Source organism: Taudactylus pleione, unplaced genomic scaffold, assembly GCF_031769625.1.
Source record: "Taudactylus pleione unplaced genomic scaffold, aTauple2 ptg000139l, whole genome shotgun sequence".
NCBI classification, from domain to species: domain Eukaryota; kingdom Metazoa; phylum Chordata; class Amphibia; order Anura; family Myobatrachidae; genus Taudactylus; species Taudactylus pleione.
In genome coordinates, this window is record NW_028284541.1 from 1,720,528 (window position 1) to 1,738,628 (window position 18,101).

The 18,101-nt window shown below is 43.4% G+C and overlaps 1 protein-coding gene across 10 annotated transcripts in view; it reads left to right on the top strand.

The window, feature by feature from the left end:
* The window catches only part of CEP170B (centrosomal protein 170B), a 107,744-nt gene that overhangs the window by 38,042 nt on the left and 51,601 nt on the right, over positions 1-18,101 (top strand). For all 10 annotated transcript variants that reach the window (XM_088473701.1, XM_088473699.1, XM_088473700.1 and 7 more), the window contains 2 exons: positions 7,082-7,205; positions 11,328-11,468. In XM_088473701.1, the coding sequence (XP_088329827.1) occupies positions 11,364-11,468 (105 nt within the window). In that variant the 5' untranslated portion in view covers positions 7,082-7,205; positions 11,328-11,363. The remainder of the gene's footprint in view (positions 1-7,081; positions 7,206-11,327; positions 11,469-18,101) is intronic.

The window sequence follows — 18,101 nt, forward strand, 5'->3', positions numbered from 1 at the left end:
TGCTGTAGAGGGAGCCTCTCTCTCACATGCCACTGCTTATGGAGATTTGGAAGAACAATCCGGATGACTACCGCAGCTTCCTGCGTGTGAGTGACGCCACCTTCCAGGAGTTGCTGCGTCTGGTGACCCTCTACATCCGGAGGCCGAATACTAAGTTTGCGGAGGGCCATTTCTGCTGAGAAAAGGCTGATTGTTACCCTGAGGTTCCTGGCTACATGAAGATCCCTGGCTGACCTGAAGTTTGGCTCCCTCATCTCCCCTCCAGGTTTGGGCCTCATCATACCAGAGACCTGCAAAGCCATCATTACTGTCAGCAGTACTTTAAGGTAAGAAAAGACAATACACATTTTTTTTCTTTATTATAAACGTACAAAATATGTACCCTAAAACGCGACTGCATTTTTTTTCTGTATTTTAAATGTCACGCAACATATAAAAGAGTATAAACAATTGCCCATTTGAATGAAAACTGTATGTGCATAAATATAATTAAAACTTTAAATAGTATGAAAATAAATAGACCAGAACATACAGCCCTACTAAAAAATGGGCCTTTTAAATTGCACGTTTACCAACATTTTTAAAATGTGCATATAATACAAAACAACAGTATAACAAAATTATCAACAAGTTTTATCAGTCCCAATAACTTTGGTGCTCTGTGATATATGGTGCTTGTGGCGCTGATTTGAATTGGTCGTAAGCACAAACTGCTGCACCGTCAGTCTACATTTACAGCATGTGTTTATTGACCTAGTACAATCTGCGGCAGAAGCATCACATATCATAGAGTAGCTATTGGGAATGGGGGGGGGGGGGTGGCCTCATTAAGGAGGAGCTTTCCCCCATGATGCAACTTAGGTCTTGGGTGGCATCAATGTTCGGGTCTGGGGTTGACGTTGGTTAAAAAAAACAAAAAAACACACAATTTGCATAAAGGTCATGTTTTAACCCATTGTTTATTTCGTTTTAGTTCCCTACAACTGTGGAGGAATTGAAAAGCATTGCTGACAAATTTGACCGAAGGTGGAACTTCCCTAACCGTGGGGGAGCTATAGATGGTAATCATGTTCGAATAACCCCACCTGCCAACAGTGGTTCCTATTACTACAACTACAAGAGATTCTTCAGAATTGTTCTCATGGATGTGGTGAATGCAAACCTACACATTTCTGTTTGTGGATGCTGGCAAGAATGGCCGTGCTTCGGATGGTGACTCCTTCAAACAGACGGTTTTCTACAAGAGGCTCATCTCCAAAACCCTTAACTTGCCGTCTGTTGATGAAACACAGCAGGGCGTAAATTATGTGTTTGTGGCTGATGAGGCCTTTGCACTCTGTGAATATTATGCGCAAAGGAGACTGACGAAGGAGAAGCGCATTTACAATTACATACTGTCATGTGCACGCTGTATTGTGGCGAACGCGTTTGGCGTCTGTGCACTCTCTTCCGCATCTCCCACACAGCCATCAACCTGCGTGTGGTCAAGATAGGCTGGGTCGTCTAAGCATGCTGTGTCCTGCATAATTTCCAACCATCCAACAAAGGACAACAGGCACAGCTATGCCAGATAACCTGGTACAGCCAGAAGACTTGGATCGGTGGTCGTCTGTGAAAGCAACAGGTGTTTGGAAAACGGGCACCGCACGCGCAAAACAGGTCACGGAGGTATACCTGACCTATTTTGATAACAGGAAGACGGTCTCAAATAAACTAGAGAGGACAAATGTGGACTGTATTCTAGATTTGGCATGGGATGTTTGCACTTACGAAATCCACACTGGACGTTTCCCCCCAAATCTTCCACTTCTTCCACTCCAAACTCGTGGTCCAACGAGCACCGAGATGGGCGCTGAGGGTCCAGGTCCAGGGTGAAGAGCAGTAAGTCGTAATACCACAGGGTTGGGTGATGTTTATCGCCTGCCCCCGCTCCGGATGACTTGTACGACTGACTCTTTTTGTGCTTCTTCAAAAACACCGTCTGTAGATTTTGTATCTTGTGGACCCAGTCAATGGAGGCTGCACTGTGGTGGCTCTTGCTGAAGTCTGCTAATTCCTGGAGGGCTAAATATATATATATTTTTTTTTGATTGCATATTCCTTGGATTTGACTCTCCACAAACACTCCTTCTCCATGTAGAGTTCCATAAAGCCTGTCCAGAATTCGTGGTCTTTGTCGATAGCCATATCTATCAGAAAAAAATAATAAAAAATGTGGGTATACAGGAACTCATTTGATTTCAATCAAACACAGACTACAAATCGATATCTGGCTACCCCGAATAAGGGGTGGCCAGTTTTTGGACAATTGGCGTGGCCACTAATCAAGGTGGGCCTTTTAAACCTAATTTTTTGATAAGTTAAAAATTATTTATTGTGTTTGTTTGTTTAAATTTTGACTGTTTTTAATGTTGTTGGAGTTGTTTTCATTTTTTTTTTAATTTAAAGTGCTTTTTAATGTTTGCAGTGCCTAAAAACAAAACAAGATTAATTTACACAAAGGTCATTTGTTTTGTTTTTTTTACAAAAGGTCACATTATCAAAAAAAAACACTTTATAAATAAAAGAGCAGTGACCTGTGTGTGACTGAAACTTCTACATTACATTCTAATAATAATACCTTACACCAGGTTCAATAGGGTGCAATATATACGTATGCACATGCCTAGGTAACCTTCTTGGACTTCAGGGTTTTACCCAAAGTGGATTAGGGGTGCATGTGTGGACATAACATACCTGAGACAAGGTCTCTGTAATTTGGAAAAAAATCTAAGAAGGTCAGAAAAGAACTGCAAATTGTAAAATAAGAATGGGTGTATTACAAAAGAGGATAGCGCCAGGTAACCTAGGTATTCAGCAGAGTCATTGGTGGTAACATTGGTGGTCAGTGGCATATAATACACATTGGGTGTCTGTTTCATATAAAACACATTGGTGGCCAGTAGCATATAAACAGATTGGGGGTCTTCCGCAGTGACGTATCTATAATGGGTGCAGGGTGTGCGGGGAACATGGGCCCCTGGGTCCAGGGGGGCCCTGTACCGCACCGCACACCCTACACCCATAATATTACTTACCTCCGGGGGTCCGGCGCTGTAAAACTACTGGAAAATGGCCGAGGCTTCCATTTTCCGGGCACTGCGCATGCGCAAAAGACGGCTGTGGCCATTTTCTCGGTGACCTGTGCATACACTATAGACTCTGGGCACACTCTAGTGCCCAGAGTCTATAACTGGCCGCGCACAGCTCAGTGCGCTGCCGGGCGGAGAGGAGGGGGCCAGTGTCGGAGACTGCATACGGGCCCCCTCCTCTCTAGAAACACCCCTGGTCTGCCGCATATATACACATTGGTGGTTTATGGCATATAACATTGGTGGCAAGTTGCATACAATGCACATTGGGGGTCGGCGGCATATAAAACTCATTGGTGTTAAGTGGCATACAACCAGGGGCACCGAGAGGGGGAGGGAGCGGGTCCAAATTACCTGGGCTTGCTGGAGGGGCCCGGCACTTCTCAGGCTTGCTGGAAAGGCCCGGCACCGCTCGCCCTCCCTTCTACATCACAGCAGCCCAGCACACGCTGCTGTGTGCTGGGCTGCAGTGGGAGACTGCTCACAGCTGCTAAGCAGCAGCCGGAGCAGCCTCCTATGCCTATGGGGGAGCGATCATGCTGATCGCGACCCCATTGGCTGTGCGCCAGGCTGAGTGGCTCACAGCTCCCCCTCCCAGCGCACAGCGACGCTTCGCAGCATTGCTAAAATGTTATATTGGGTGTTTTTTTTTCCAAAGGGGGCATGGCCATGCCCCTGTCTCACAGGCCCGGAGCGGCTCTTGGCGGCCCTGCATACAACACACATTGGTGGCCTGTGGCATATAATACACATTGGTGGTCAGCAGGGTATCATACTTAAAACCAAGCTCATTTGGCACTTACCAATACTCCAGAAGATGCTTTGATCGGGATGCTGCTGTTCCTTGTATCCATGATCCACACACAAAATGGAGGAGGGAAGTGTCCAAGGAGTGCCTGTCAAGTGACTCCTGCATCGCCGAGGTCGAAATGAATATATCAAATGAATCGGCACAGTCTCCTGGTGCACCCTCGTCGCATCGCGTTACAGCAAATAAAGACGCCAGGCACTAGCAGAGTCTCACGGGACCTGGTGTGCCAAGAGGGGCGTTTTAGCACAACTGCAGCAAAGATGTATAAGGACACATCTATAGCTCACAAGCTGGTGCCACACAAGCTGCCTTCATTCAACAGGAAAACACTCTCTGCCTTCATCTTGCTGATATGAAAAATTCTGAATTAACAAATAAAGCAGCGGCTGTATAGTTGCTGGGAGATGCCGGAGAAATAGTGGATTTGTTCTGTGGTTTTTGTTTTTTTTCCATATACAAATGCTGATACATTACACAGTGCTATACGTTGTGGGCATTATGATACAAATATTGAATATACAATGACCTAAAACCAAAGGATAAGATAGTTGTGCTCAAACACTTTTCCTAGAGTTGGTGGGAAGACATGATACATAAGTTAGTAGAATAGCAATTGTCACTGTCGGTGGGGAGAGTGTGTGCGGCTCATGTAAGGCAGAAGTCAGCCACCAATAGTAAAGCAGCCATTGGTGAAAATGGGAAAGTCCAGTCATTGTAGAACTCCGCTTACTGTCGCTGTTTGTGCTAACTGAGCCTCCTTACTGTTCTGTAGAAGGCTTTGTCTTCTGTGTGTACAAGCTCGGCGCTGGGTTAATGGCATCAAAGACCAGCTGTATGGTCTTCAGTGTTCTCTGGGCGCCTTGGGCTTCTTAATACATACTTCTGCCCTCTCCTTTTGTTTATCCACCAGTTCGAAGTAGCTGTCCGAGCTGTGGTTTTATTTGACATCCTGCTTGTTGTTAGACATGGCGTCCGTTCTCTGGTCGCATATAAACAAGGCCTTGCAACAATCCCATCCTTTGTGTGATGTCTCCTCACCTCCACCATGTTCTTTTCAACTGTCTTCACATAATTGCAGAATAAGGATATGGGGTATGTGTTTAAATTGTTAGCAGGTTTGACTTAGTTATGGCATGTTACTGTGATTGGGTGCTTGGTGTATGCTGTGGTTTATTGTTGTTTTGTACTACCGTTTCCATGGCTGGGAGGTCTCTTGCTTCATTAGATGTCCCACCCAGCCCCCCTCTTTTGGTTTGCTTAGTTGTCTGCTTTTTTTTTTGCGGGAAAGAATGGGCGCAGTGGCTGTCTTGTTGTATTATATGTTATGGGCTGGCAGTTGGCCGCCATCTAGGCTCTGTGTATTGTATGTTATGGGCTGGCAGTTGGCTGCCATCTAGGCTCTGCGTATTGTCTGTTATGTGCTAGCGCTTGGCCCCCAGCTAGACTCTGTCTTATATGTTGTGGGCTGACAGTTGACCCCATCTAGGCTCTGTGTATAATATGTTATGGGCTAGTTGGAGGAAAGTTCATCTGGTGTATGGCCAGTTTAAGACCTGGTTAAATTCATATAACGTGTGGACTAACTAGCACCAAACAACTGCACAACACATACCATCATATATACTCTGGCTGAGTGTATTTCCACCCTGGTTTACCAAGCTATCTGGACAAACCATTATCCACCATTACCTGTTACACACTCTGGTATGTATTACATCGCAACACTATTCTGCTATGCATTACATTGCAACGCTACTGAGCTAACACGCTCTAATAGATTATGGGTCCAGTGCCCAGACCCCAGCATCGTGTTAAATGTATACTTTGCTAATATAAATAACTAAAGCTGACTCATTTATTAGTCTGTCTTTATTTTAGATAAGTTTTAGCGTAACCTGTGCATGAATTAGGCTGACATCAGCCGATAGAGAGTTTAATGTAATAGGGTGCGGTCTCCAACCTGGCTTTGCCTTTAAAATATTGCTGCATTAAATCTACATGCTAAATTGCCAAAGTCGCGTACGCTGACAAGTACGTATCACATCAGCGTATCCTGGTGTGATATAGAGGGACACAGGTCTCAAGGGGGGGGTCAGTTACCGCATGACCTCTCCAACAATGGAACTTTTTATACATTCCAGTGCTACCACATTCTGTATCGCTGCAATAAGTGGTAATACGGGATGTGTACTATCACTGATATAACTCTGCTACTGATACATTTCTCCCACAGTCCCGATTAGTTTGTGAGTTCGCAGCCACAATGACCAGAGAAAAAAAGAGCGTTTGCTGCTGTACCACTAATCGGGGGGAGCTAGACCTTATGGATCAATTATACTAGGCATCCTGATATGGGATGTAGTCACAATGTCGACAGTTATGATGCTGACCACATTCTGCAAGGACCAGCAGCAGGGGGTTAGGTAATGGGGGAGAGTTAGGGTTAGGCTGCGGAATGGGAGGTTATGGTTAGGCATTGAGGGTTAGGGATTAGGGTTAGTCCTACTTACTGCTGGAAGTCATCCAGAAGGTGCCACCTGAGCCACTGTACCAGGTAAGTCACCCCAAGACAACCAGGGATGTTTTGTCAACATTCTAATCATGATGACATTTCATCAGTGTTGACATGATGAATGTCGACATTACGACTATGTCGACAAAGTATACGACACCCCCTAATAAAGCATTCTCTTTTATATAGAATGTATGGCTTGCCAATTAAGTTGTGACTCACTTGGTATTTGTGCCATGTATAACCTGTTGGAATGTTACTTTCTATCTACATAAACGTGCTAAGGTGTGCAGCTGCCGAAAGTATTTCATGGATAAGGATATGGAAAACATCAGTGTTACAATGTATAAGGATATGGGAAGTATTTCATGTCTATACATTAGATCTTGTATTGTTACCATACCTTCGCGATGACAATGTCCTCATTGCGTAGGCTGACTTCCTATAATAGCTTTGTGTATAGAAACACCTGGCGCCCGGCTCACCTGTCGGGTTATCCAGGCTACCTCTCGGGCTGAATACCTATAGAATTTGCATAGAATAATCTGAATGGAATGTTTGAACTCCACTTTTAGACTCCTGGAAAACGAAAAGTCCTCACGTTCCCCTTTTTTTTTTTTTCTTCAGGCTGTGCTGACTGTGCACTTCCAAGACCAGTCCAATGGCTAAAGACAGCTGAATGTGTGTACAGAGTACTTCAAGATACATGTGCTGCTACTGGGCTGGTTCTCGGATTGATCCTGAACACAAGGTATATATTTTTTTTATTTACCATATTTATATTTTTTTTTACTGGTTAAAAAACATCATCTCAGATTTTATATTGAGATGAATGAAGACATTCATTAAAGGTGTTTTTACAAGGAACTGCTATATTTTAAATGATGCACTTATTGCAGTTTTAGGAGGGTGGGGATGGGGGCTTGAATTCTGTCTAGTAGTACTTTCGTTTTTTTACAGCTAAAAATTGATGCAATAAAGGTTTTTCCCACATTTCAGCTAGCGTTTACATTCATTCATTCATTCATTCATTCTCATTTGTGGTGGTAATCATGTGTCTTAAGCTAAAACTAACTCACCCATCCATAGATGGGCAGGCTGAAATAATGCAGAGATGAGCATGAACCCTGCCGGTAGACATCACTGGGTTTGCATAGTCGGGGACTACACTTGCTAGGAAATGTAAGGGGTGTATAATGTAGCAGCCTTAGCTCAGTTAGATACAATAATAGAATTGTGGTGGAGCCGCCTCTAAAACGCCGACTTGGACACACAGGGCCTGAGTCAGCCGTGAACGCAATGTCGATGCTTGCGCTGTTAAGCGATTATTTACTACTGTACTTGCGCGACACGTCCTGAAAACCCTTACGGCGCACGCCTTACATAAAGTGTCCGCTATTGCTTACAGAATTAAACTCCTTAGAACTGGCGTAGAAAGATCATGGGCATTCCTGAAAGGAACGCAAAAAAAGGGTGTCTCATGGGCAAGTAATGGGTCACTGGCATGTTGATAAGCGCAGCTGTGTTCGCAAAGGCAGAGCCGCTGCCACAGAGGCCATGTTTAAAGCAATTTCAGAAGGACACGCTGCAGCGGCCATAGGCTGGTGCAAGTGTCGATGGTGCACCGATGGAGGAAACCACCGGCGGAAATGCGCTGTCCAGGGCGCATTGGAAGTGGGCATCTCGTGGCTTGCACTGACCGGTACACTATGGGAAGGCTGAAACTAGCACTTGCATATTAGTGCCGCTGAGACTCCGATAAAAAACGCAACCGCGCACGCATTAGCGCCCACCTCTACATCCGGCTTACAACCCCAATTTTTTATCTTAATCATTTCCAGACCTCTTTCACAAATTACACCCATGAGTGTTTGAGTATGCTAAGTGCACCTATTGCCTACATGTTGGAACAGCCAGATTTTTATTGTAACTATTGGTATTTCTCATAATGCTACTAATTAATTAGGGACTACTGACATTAGTGAGGGCCAGGAATAGCTGTCTTCCCTGTAATGAAGAGCATGAGCAGTTATGGAATGTTTCTCTAGTTCCTACGTAGCCAGGGCTAGATTAAGGTTTGTGTGACCCCAGGGCAACTGACTTGTGGGGCCCCCTACCATTACAACTGTCTATAAAATATGCTGAAAAGTATAAAATGTAAATTCCCCCAGCACCACAAATGTGTTACACACACTGTAGTTCCCCCAGTTCACATTATGCCACACAGATCCCCCAGTTCATATAAGCCACACTGCCCCCTTGCTGGTAATCTAGCTATGTATGGGGGCCCAAGTGTGTGTGTGGGGGGCCCCTGGGCGACCGCTCTGCTGCCCTGTCTTCAATCCGACTTTGTTCGCAGTCCTGCTAGGTGTGTAATGAATTCCTGTTTGGAAACTTGCATGTTACCAGCAAAGAAACGTTGTCATTTTAGTGGTGTATTATCACTGTTAAAGCTCAGTGATAAATGATTGTTTAGAACATTGCAGATTATAACCATAAATATGCCGTGAGATGAACACATTAAACCCTCGTGTAGTGATATAATACGTTGGATGGGTAATGGGATTCCCCTGTTCCTTCAGTGCATGTTGGAGAGCTTAATTCCTAGCCTCAGAACTCCGCTCTCTTCTTTCTGGAAAACGGCTGCGTTCTAAACTGCCCATGTGACATCAGCCCAGTCCCCGCCCAGCCCCAAAGTGAACCAGCTTTTTACATTAAAAGTGTCTCCATGAAACCACACTAAATGGACGAATACTGCCATAATGTAGTGTTTTTAATTGCATGTATATTTGCATTGAATGGACAAAGGGCAGATCTTTGGTAGATCTGAAAGACAATAATTTTTTATATGTATAAACAGTAAAGATATATCAATAGATGATGGCTAAACGTCATTCGCAATAGTTTATACAGAGAGTAGTAGACTCTGTGGCCAAATCTGTAATGGCTGCACTTGTGAGGTAGGAATGAAATAGAAAGTGGATAGTAATCCCTAAACTGAATACAACATAATCAGGAAACTCTTATAAAGCTGATTTTAATATGTGTTGTCTGCCAGATAGCGCTGCCCTATTTTCTTGCTCCTCCTTGTAGTGACGCTCATTTCCATCCCGCTCTCCGTAGTGGATGATAGTGAGGAGCATTAGGTGTAATGATCAGTTAATCAATTTATATTTTTTGGAAGGTCCTCAATCCTTGGCGTTACTTTTGCTTTTAACAGTGAATTATCTTCCTACATATTGGATTTTGGGCCCCCACCTGTCACCGGTTTGCCACGTTTCTTTTGCGTTTTTTTTGTAGAAATCTGCACCCAAAATAAACCTAGAATTGTGGGTAGATTTCTAGAACTACTTCACCTTATTTGAGGCCTGATATGTTTAGAAATAATCTTTAGGACCTGAGCAGACTTTAGCTCGCACAGGTGCCCTGGCTTTAGTGCATATTCTATGGGCTTTCTTCTCACAGCTGTTACTACAGGGGTAGTGCTTTGTGACTGAAAGTATATTTTTCTCACAGTGTGATGGACATTTGTGACCAGCAGCAGGAGAGATGTGTGGTTCAGATAAAGCCAGTGTAGGCCTCAACTAGTCAGGTGATGGCACCAGCAGCTTCCTATTGGCAAGGCTCTGTCCAGTCCAGTGCCACAGACTTCTGAGACTCAACCTAACCCTGGCCCAGGAAACCTATGAGGGAAGGGTGGAGCTGACTCTTGTAGGAATAAGAGGCCCAAAGATTGGAACTATGAATATTTTGCTAGTCCAAGGAGACATTGATATAAAGAGAGAGTTACAATTGGACAGGAGAGAGTCTAATTTGGATGTCAACAGTGTACCCTTGATAGGATGCCTAAGACTCAAATAAATATATATATAAAAAGAACAACAGCGGCACTCTAGGGACATCCAAAATGAGACTCAAAACACAGTAGTGTGGTGGATTCAACGTTTCAGTCAATGAAGACTTGGTTCTTGAAAAAAGTCTTCATTGACTGAAACGTGGAATCCACCACACTACTGTGTTTTGAGTCTCATTTTGGAACTTGAGTGCCGCTGTAGTTTTTTCTGCATGCAAGGTTACCCACACCTGAGATGGCACCAGGGAAAGTATCAAGTTTATATGTGGAGTGCCGGCTTTATTGAGAAAATATATATATATATATATATATATATATATATATATATATATGGCAGGCATGAGAACCAGGAGCATCTGTCTGTATCCTAAAATGCAACACTTAGCCTTTGCTTTCATGGTCCCAATCTTTGGCGAGCTGTCATGTATTGCTAATACTTAGGTTATTTGATTTTAAGTATTGAAGTTTGCAGGTTTCTATGGCTTTACCTAAAATCGTAGTATCAAATGTATCCGAATATATCAATTTCAAATTAAACTACACAGTGGTGCGCTTTGTATAACCAGAGATTACAAGCTGGGTCCTAAGGATCGATTTGGACCTATCAGTGCAATTTTATGTCTGTGGTTGAATGATATGTTGTTTATGAGTATTGGCAAACCTGTATCTGTTTTAAGGAACTGCCGTTCTTCTTTATTAATGTGTCAAATACATTGTTTCAAATAAACCTGTAATTGACAACTTTGGAGTGTATGTACATTTTTGAGTGGATATAAGCGCACATATATATTTTCTTATGATATCAATTTCAAAATATATTGTATGTTTCATATATTTTTTTTCCAATGCTGTATCACTAAATATTACTTGAGGCATTTCCATCCCTAATCCCATTGAAGTGTGACTTGTCAGATGTGTGGGATCACTCACCCTGACAGCACCCTGTCTGCCGTATTAGAAGATGAGCACGTGGAGGATTGGGATTAATCTGGACTGACTCTCTGCTTGTTCTTTCTGCAGGATGTTTAATTGGTAGGTGCTAGGCCAAGAGACAAGATGAGCGTCACCTCGTGGTTCCTGGTGAGCAGCTCAGGCACTCGCCACCGGCTGCCTCGGGAAATGATCTTTGTTGGCCGAGATGATTGTGAGCTCATGCTTCAGGTAACTTCCTCTTCATATCCATTACATTACCTTGATTTGGTTATCATTGTCTCTCAGTCCAGAGTGGAAGGCGTAAACCTGATCTAGTAACCAGTACACAGGTATAACAATCTGTAATTACGAGTATGTAGAACGTTTTCTGCTTGAAAGTCTGTGCACTTAGCACTGTGGAGAGAGAGAGAGACCAGGGCTCGGGCGTTTCATAGGAGTCTTGGGGAGGTGGTAGAAACTGCGGCATTTTATGTTTTTTTTTGTTCTAGCGTTTGCGTTTATGAGCACACGTTTTAACAGACTGCATGAAATACAAATTGAAAAGCTAATGACACATTACCCACATGTTGAAGATACTCATGTGAACCAATGGTGCTGTACTGGGACTGCGCTTACCTGCTGTGGGTGTTTCACAATGGGCCTCATTCTGAGTCGGACGTAGCGGCAGGCGGTCGCATGTCTGTGACTTTATGCTAATACCGCTACAATCCCTCCCCTGGTGTACATCCGTGTACATCTCCAGATGCTGCAATCGTGCTTGGTGTATCTTCACACACTACACATCCCAGCATGTCTTGCAACAGTTTTAGCATGGTCAAATAGCAGGGCGTGCTGGGATGTGTAGTTCTACAACAGCTGGGGGGACGCTTATTGCCCACTCCTAGGTTAGGCGTTTGTATATGTGGCCACTTCTGTGACACAACACAACCATAAGACGCAGCATCTCCTGGCATCTGATTAGCCACCTACCTGTGTGCCGCCCAGGAACACCCAGCGCATTTTCAGTGCCATTCTGCTTGCATCTGAAATGGCTACTGCAACTCTGTATAAACACAATAGGGATTCGTGCGCTGTGAGACTGAGACACATGCACAGTAAATATACATTGCCTTGCTGCGTCCGACATCACTATAGCGTGCGACTCAAAATCAGCTCAATATATCGCTGTACGTTGAAGCACTGGTTTAGTGCACTATAAAGCATCAACACAAGTGTGTGGGTCGGGCTTGGTGTTTTCCCGGAATAAAATGGTATCTAGGGCAGAAGTCTGCTGCAAAGTACAGAGTCGCTTATGAGTGTGTCTGTACTTACAGTGCTACATGCAGTTGTAATGTCTAATGTTGCTGATTCATTAGTTCTGCATTAGAAGTCATTCATTGGGACTGTTCGTTGTCTTCAGCACTGATAAAGCTGACTATATTCTAGAAGGATGCTGTGGTTTTCTTCATACATTATCAATGGCGGAAGTTTGCTTCTCATCCTTTAAAATTTACTTGAGGCTTACACACTACGGAGGCAGTGATTTTGTGAGCAGATAATCTGGCTTTAAAATCAGTAGGAAATATTGATGTCACAGAGGCATAAGGTGCAATGAGCCTTGTGCCTCGGTGATGTCCCTCATTCACAGTGGTTTGTTAGGCTGCTTTCTCATGAAGTTTGGTTCAAAACACGAAACTTCTGTCTCCAATGTGAGCAGGTGATGGGTAGTCTTTAAGACATTGGGCCTGATTCATCACGGATTGCAACAGCGTACGCAGATCGGCCGATGTTGCTTACTGCGCATGTTTCGCACTGCGATCACCTACGCAGACACAAAGCCATCGCCATAGTTGCATGGGCGTGCATAAATTAGCCACTGCGACGCCATACGCAGCTTGTGTACTCACTGCGTGCGACGAGGTTAGCAATTTCTGAGTAAGACCTGTTGTAATTGTGCGTGAGGGGCCAATGTTAATCGATATTCCCGATGTATACGCAGGACTGCAAGGTATTATGGATGTAAGATAGCAGTAGTGGGCGGCAGTGGGCGTCTCTATGCTGGCTGTGCGACGGCTTTGCGACTGCATTCGTTAGCATATTTTCACAGCAGATCTCCGTGCGTGCAATAGCGATCTGTATTGAATCAGGCCCATTATTTATTAAGTAAAGCCACACTGCATATAACATAACTGATTATAAATATCTGACTTTATAAACCTGCTTCTAATTTGTGTCTGTGTGTGTGTATGTGTACAGATGTCCTCATTCACCTAGCTTCTCTATGCAATTCGCCGCTATACATTCTTTGACTAAGCCGCTTTGAGCAGTGTAGCGTACCGTGGTTTTCTTTAAATTTCACACCGTAAACGCAGCACAGCACCACTCACAGTGTACTAGAGACACTGGGCTGCGACTTTAACCGCACAGGAATTAGGGGTCTATTTACTAAGCAGTGTTAGGAGACAGAGTGAAAAGTGATAAGGTGCCAGCCAATCAGCTCCCAACTGCCATCTCACAGGCTGTGTTTGAAAAATGACAGTTGGGAGCTGATTGGCTGGCACCTTATCACTTTCTTATCACTTTTCACTCTGTCTCCTAACAGTGCTTAGTAAATAGACCCCTTAGTTTTAAACACATACAAAGTCGCAGATGAAGCAGAAAGGAACTTGGCATGAGAAAAAGCCGCAGCATTGCATCATATACAGATTCAGACTCCGTCGCATACAAATGTCGCACATCAAATTGATCAGCACAGTCTAGCCAAGTAGTTTTGTCTACCCCAGTTGATTGATTTATTCAAATAAGAAGCTCATTTTGAGTGAGAAAGACGCTCGGTCAAGTTGCCCGGGGCCTGGTTAGCCGAGGTGGGCTTTTTGGAGCATCTCAAACCACAGTGTATAAAGACACATCTGGCATTTTGTGTTTTTTTTTTTTTTTTGCTTATTTATCTGTGATACTTGCTGATTATTAATTTTTTAGATTATTATTTCAAGCCGAAAGTGGAGTTATGATCTTTTTGTGCCAGGCTTTGGCACTAGTAGAACTATTTGGCAAAGCTGCCGTTTATAACAGTGATAAGATTCACAGTGGTCTAGGAGTCCTTTCCTACCCCTAAGTATAATAAATCTTTTATATAAGCAGCCTGACTTCTGAAAGCTTTAAGACTGCACCAGGAAAATTGTGTCTCTGTTTATATATGCTCCTGCAGCCGCATGGATTGTCTGTGCGTGCTAAACATCAGGATCTGTAATATAGAGCATCTGCCATTAGGTGGTCCCATGAGACAGGCAGTCTGGAACATAGTCAATATTGGATGGTACACATTTCATCATCATTTAAGAGAACTTTGGGTAGAATATTTTTATTAAGACGGATGACTCTATTGATATATTTAAGGTGGGGGGTGAGTGTCGCAGGAACAGCATGGATTCCAGTGTCTGGTGCTTCACAGATTAATTTAGTGGGGAAGAGTTTTCTGTTCATCTGTTTATAGTGACGTTACACGCTAACACTAGTTCAAAGAGGGGAGGGGGTTTTTACTCCAAATACAGTTTGGTCTGTGTTTTGTCATCTCCTATTTAGTATTATGGCGGAACCTTAAATCATTCTTGTGCCACAGTCCCACAGGGGCCACCCTTGTCTTTGGTTCACCAAACGTCTTCTTTCACAGAAAGTGACTCTTACAGAAGAGTAAGTCACACCGGATTGCCCGAGGACCGTGGTTTGAGAAACCCTGCTTTGTTTAAATCGCATCGTATGTACAGGCTTTAGGGCGCTCTGGTTTCTATGGAGACTTGTAACTATATGATGTCCTCCTTATCCTTCCCTTAGATTACCCATAATTCACATTGGAGGCTAGCTGGCTAAAGGCGCATATCCACTAAACGATATAAATGGACGATTCAACGATAACGACATTGTAATCGTTCAATAATCGCGCAGTGAATATCAACGACCAGCAATGCGCGCTCCCACTAGTCATTGTCTGCATAGGTCATCGCCTGAACATAGAGCCCAACCTGACGATATTGTCAGGTTGTGCATGTTCGGGGATGAGGGAGGGCGCCGGTACTGCAGGGTTGGAAAAAAAAAAAAGGTTTTAAAAAAAAACAAAAAAAAAAACCCCCCCCTTTTTTTTTTTTTTTGTTTAAGCTGTTTTTTTGCATTACTGTTTAAATGAAAAAAAAAATGAATTTTACTATGTATTCGAAACCTTGATCAATCACGTTTTAATGCTTTCTAACATTAACAAACCGAAGTTATTAGGGTTTGATATGATTTATTTACTACTTTCAATATAACCAATTTTAGAATAAACATAATTAAAACATGCAAAAGCGCTTTTCAGAGATACACACAAACACAAAAAAAGGAGCTAAGCATTAGAACTGGAAATGTCACTGGCATTAAACATTTTGAATTAAAACACTAGTTTAGAGGCCTTTTCAGTTCCCAGTGCGCGTCCCTGCTTTTCGCCCTATTCAATTCCTAAATAGGCAAAAGCGGAACAGGCAGAAAGTACTGTCAGAAGTGGGGAAATCAGTCTGTACCCCAAAAAAAGATGCACTAACACAGGGAATGAATGTAGATGTGTACTAATAGCCTTAATAAAAGTGTTTGGGGTACTTAAGTAGTTTAAATTGCTTCTTATTAGCGTCTTTGCGTAAGTGGTGAAGAATGGCCTAAAGCAGGGTTTTTTTGGTGAAAATAAGTAGTCCAGTAAAATTTGTGGTACTTGAAATTGGGTGCTAGCATATTTTTATGTCTCTAAAGTGCACTTTTAAAAAAAACTTCAAAAACGCACTTGCGGCATGCACCTGCACTCCTAAAAACACCTGACCCATCCTTGCAAACCTTGCAAGAAGTCTATTTCGCTAGTTTTTATGCTTTTTTTTACTCTTTCGCCCCCAAAACGAAAGTACTTTTTTGTGGTGTTCTGAGGTGATTTTTTTTAGATCATTTGTCCTTTCAGGGGGTGTCCCGAGGGCTCTTATTACAATGCATTCAGTTTCTGCTTAGCAAAATCATCCTGAAATTTAATATGGAGATACTTTGAAAACAGACGGAAATGCCGAAAGTTATCTCCAAACGGCACTTATTGCCTCTAATTGAATCTGGCCCTTAAGGTGCCCACACACTAGGCAATATTTTACACGATCAGCCCGATTCTGACGCATCGGGACGACAGAACGTGTAAAATATGTCCTAATTGTGAGTCTCTACTCACGATTACAATGCCGATGCGCGTACCCACTGGTCGTACATCGCATCTTGCTGCAGGCAAGATCTGAAAATCTTATCATGATGCACTGGAATAGTATAGGATGCACGATAGATTGTGGGTCAATTTGGATTGTTTTTAACACCAAATCGTGCCCACGACTGCAGGGGGAGAAATCTGACACAATATCGGATCGTGACCTGATCTGATCTTGCTTGATGCAAGGCAGATTATCTGGTTCATACTCCCTATAACTTTGCAGTGGGTGTGTGTGATTTACTGCATTGGTTCAGCTTTCTCAGATAAAGACCACAAGCAACAAGAATGTGGAATAATACCAGTCACGGGCGTTGTGCCTATTGTCACAGCATAATAAAAAAACCAGAGTGATTTTTAAAAAAAAAAAACATTTGGTTTAAACCATGGTGAAACCGAGGTGGTTTAAACCAGCCAACCCTTCCGCACTGAGCGACATATCGTTTAGTGTGGGCACAATATCCACTGCACAGTATAATGAACGATAACTATGTCGTTATCGTACAGTTGTGTAGTGGATATGTGCCTTAAGAAGGCTCACTCTCCATCTCCAGTACTTTAGTTACGGACCATTCAAACTAGTCCCCACCATTTAAACCCCAGGGACATTATTAGCTGATGCGACTAGAGTTACACCTTTACATTGGCCAAAAACTCTGTTAATGTCATGCCCGGGTTGCTGTGCAGCCGTGTGTCCCAGACTGCTGTATTAATACCGTGATATAGGAAGCTGGGACCGGGAGGTATAGCTAGCTGTCTATGGCCAGTTCAAAATGGTTCCTTACTGCTGCAGTGGTGAGAGGACTATGGCTGCTGTCGGGCGAGGCGACACGGGCCACTTTGTTGGTGTGTGGGTTTACAAAACATGTGGGAGCAGGCTGGTACATTACACCCATGAGAAACGCCTATGTCCCAGCTCCTAACATTTACAGCTGTCCACCAACGTTTCTGGAGTAGATGTTCCAGGACTGCCTGCTGATGATAGGGGATTCTCTTTAAGCAAATAGTTCTAATTTTTATTTTGTAATGTGTTTCTTGTTTAAAGACTACTTGTCTGTCCTATTGAGGCCACTGCTCCACCAGTGAATTCATTGCTACACAGCCTATAGCATAACAAACTGGTTGGTTAAATATACTAATTAGCTAGTAATGCAGCAATTTAACACTTATCATTGAAGAAGGAATTCAGATTGTCTTCAGTATGAACTGTCAATGATATAAAGTTTGTGGGGCCATCACCCCAGCGGCCCATAGTGGCTGATTCCACTGTGCTACCTACGCTTCAGTAAACTGAATTAATTGATCAATCATCAGTGATCTCTCTAGCTTTTTGTTTTAAATCCTCACTAGCAGAAGTACCTGGCGTTGCCCGGGTTTAAATCTTCAAGTTATTAAGTTTTATTATGTGATGTCGTCCAAATCCATCCAGTGAAAGGCCCAGAACAGGCTCCCTGGGTCAAAGTTCTGCCCGGCGCACACCGCCGTGAGGTCCGACCGAGACCCCAACCACTCCATTATGCATCCAAACCAATTGCCACCCCTCTGTGAAGTTTTCATCCAAATCCATCTAATGGAAAGCCCAGAATAGGCTCCCCAGTTAAATGTTCTGACCAGCGTCCCCGGGT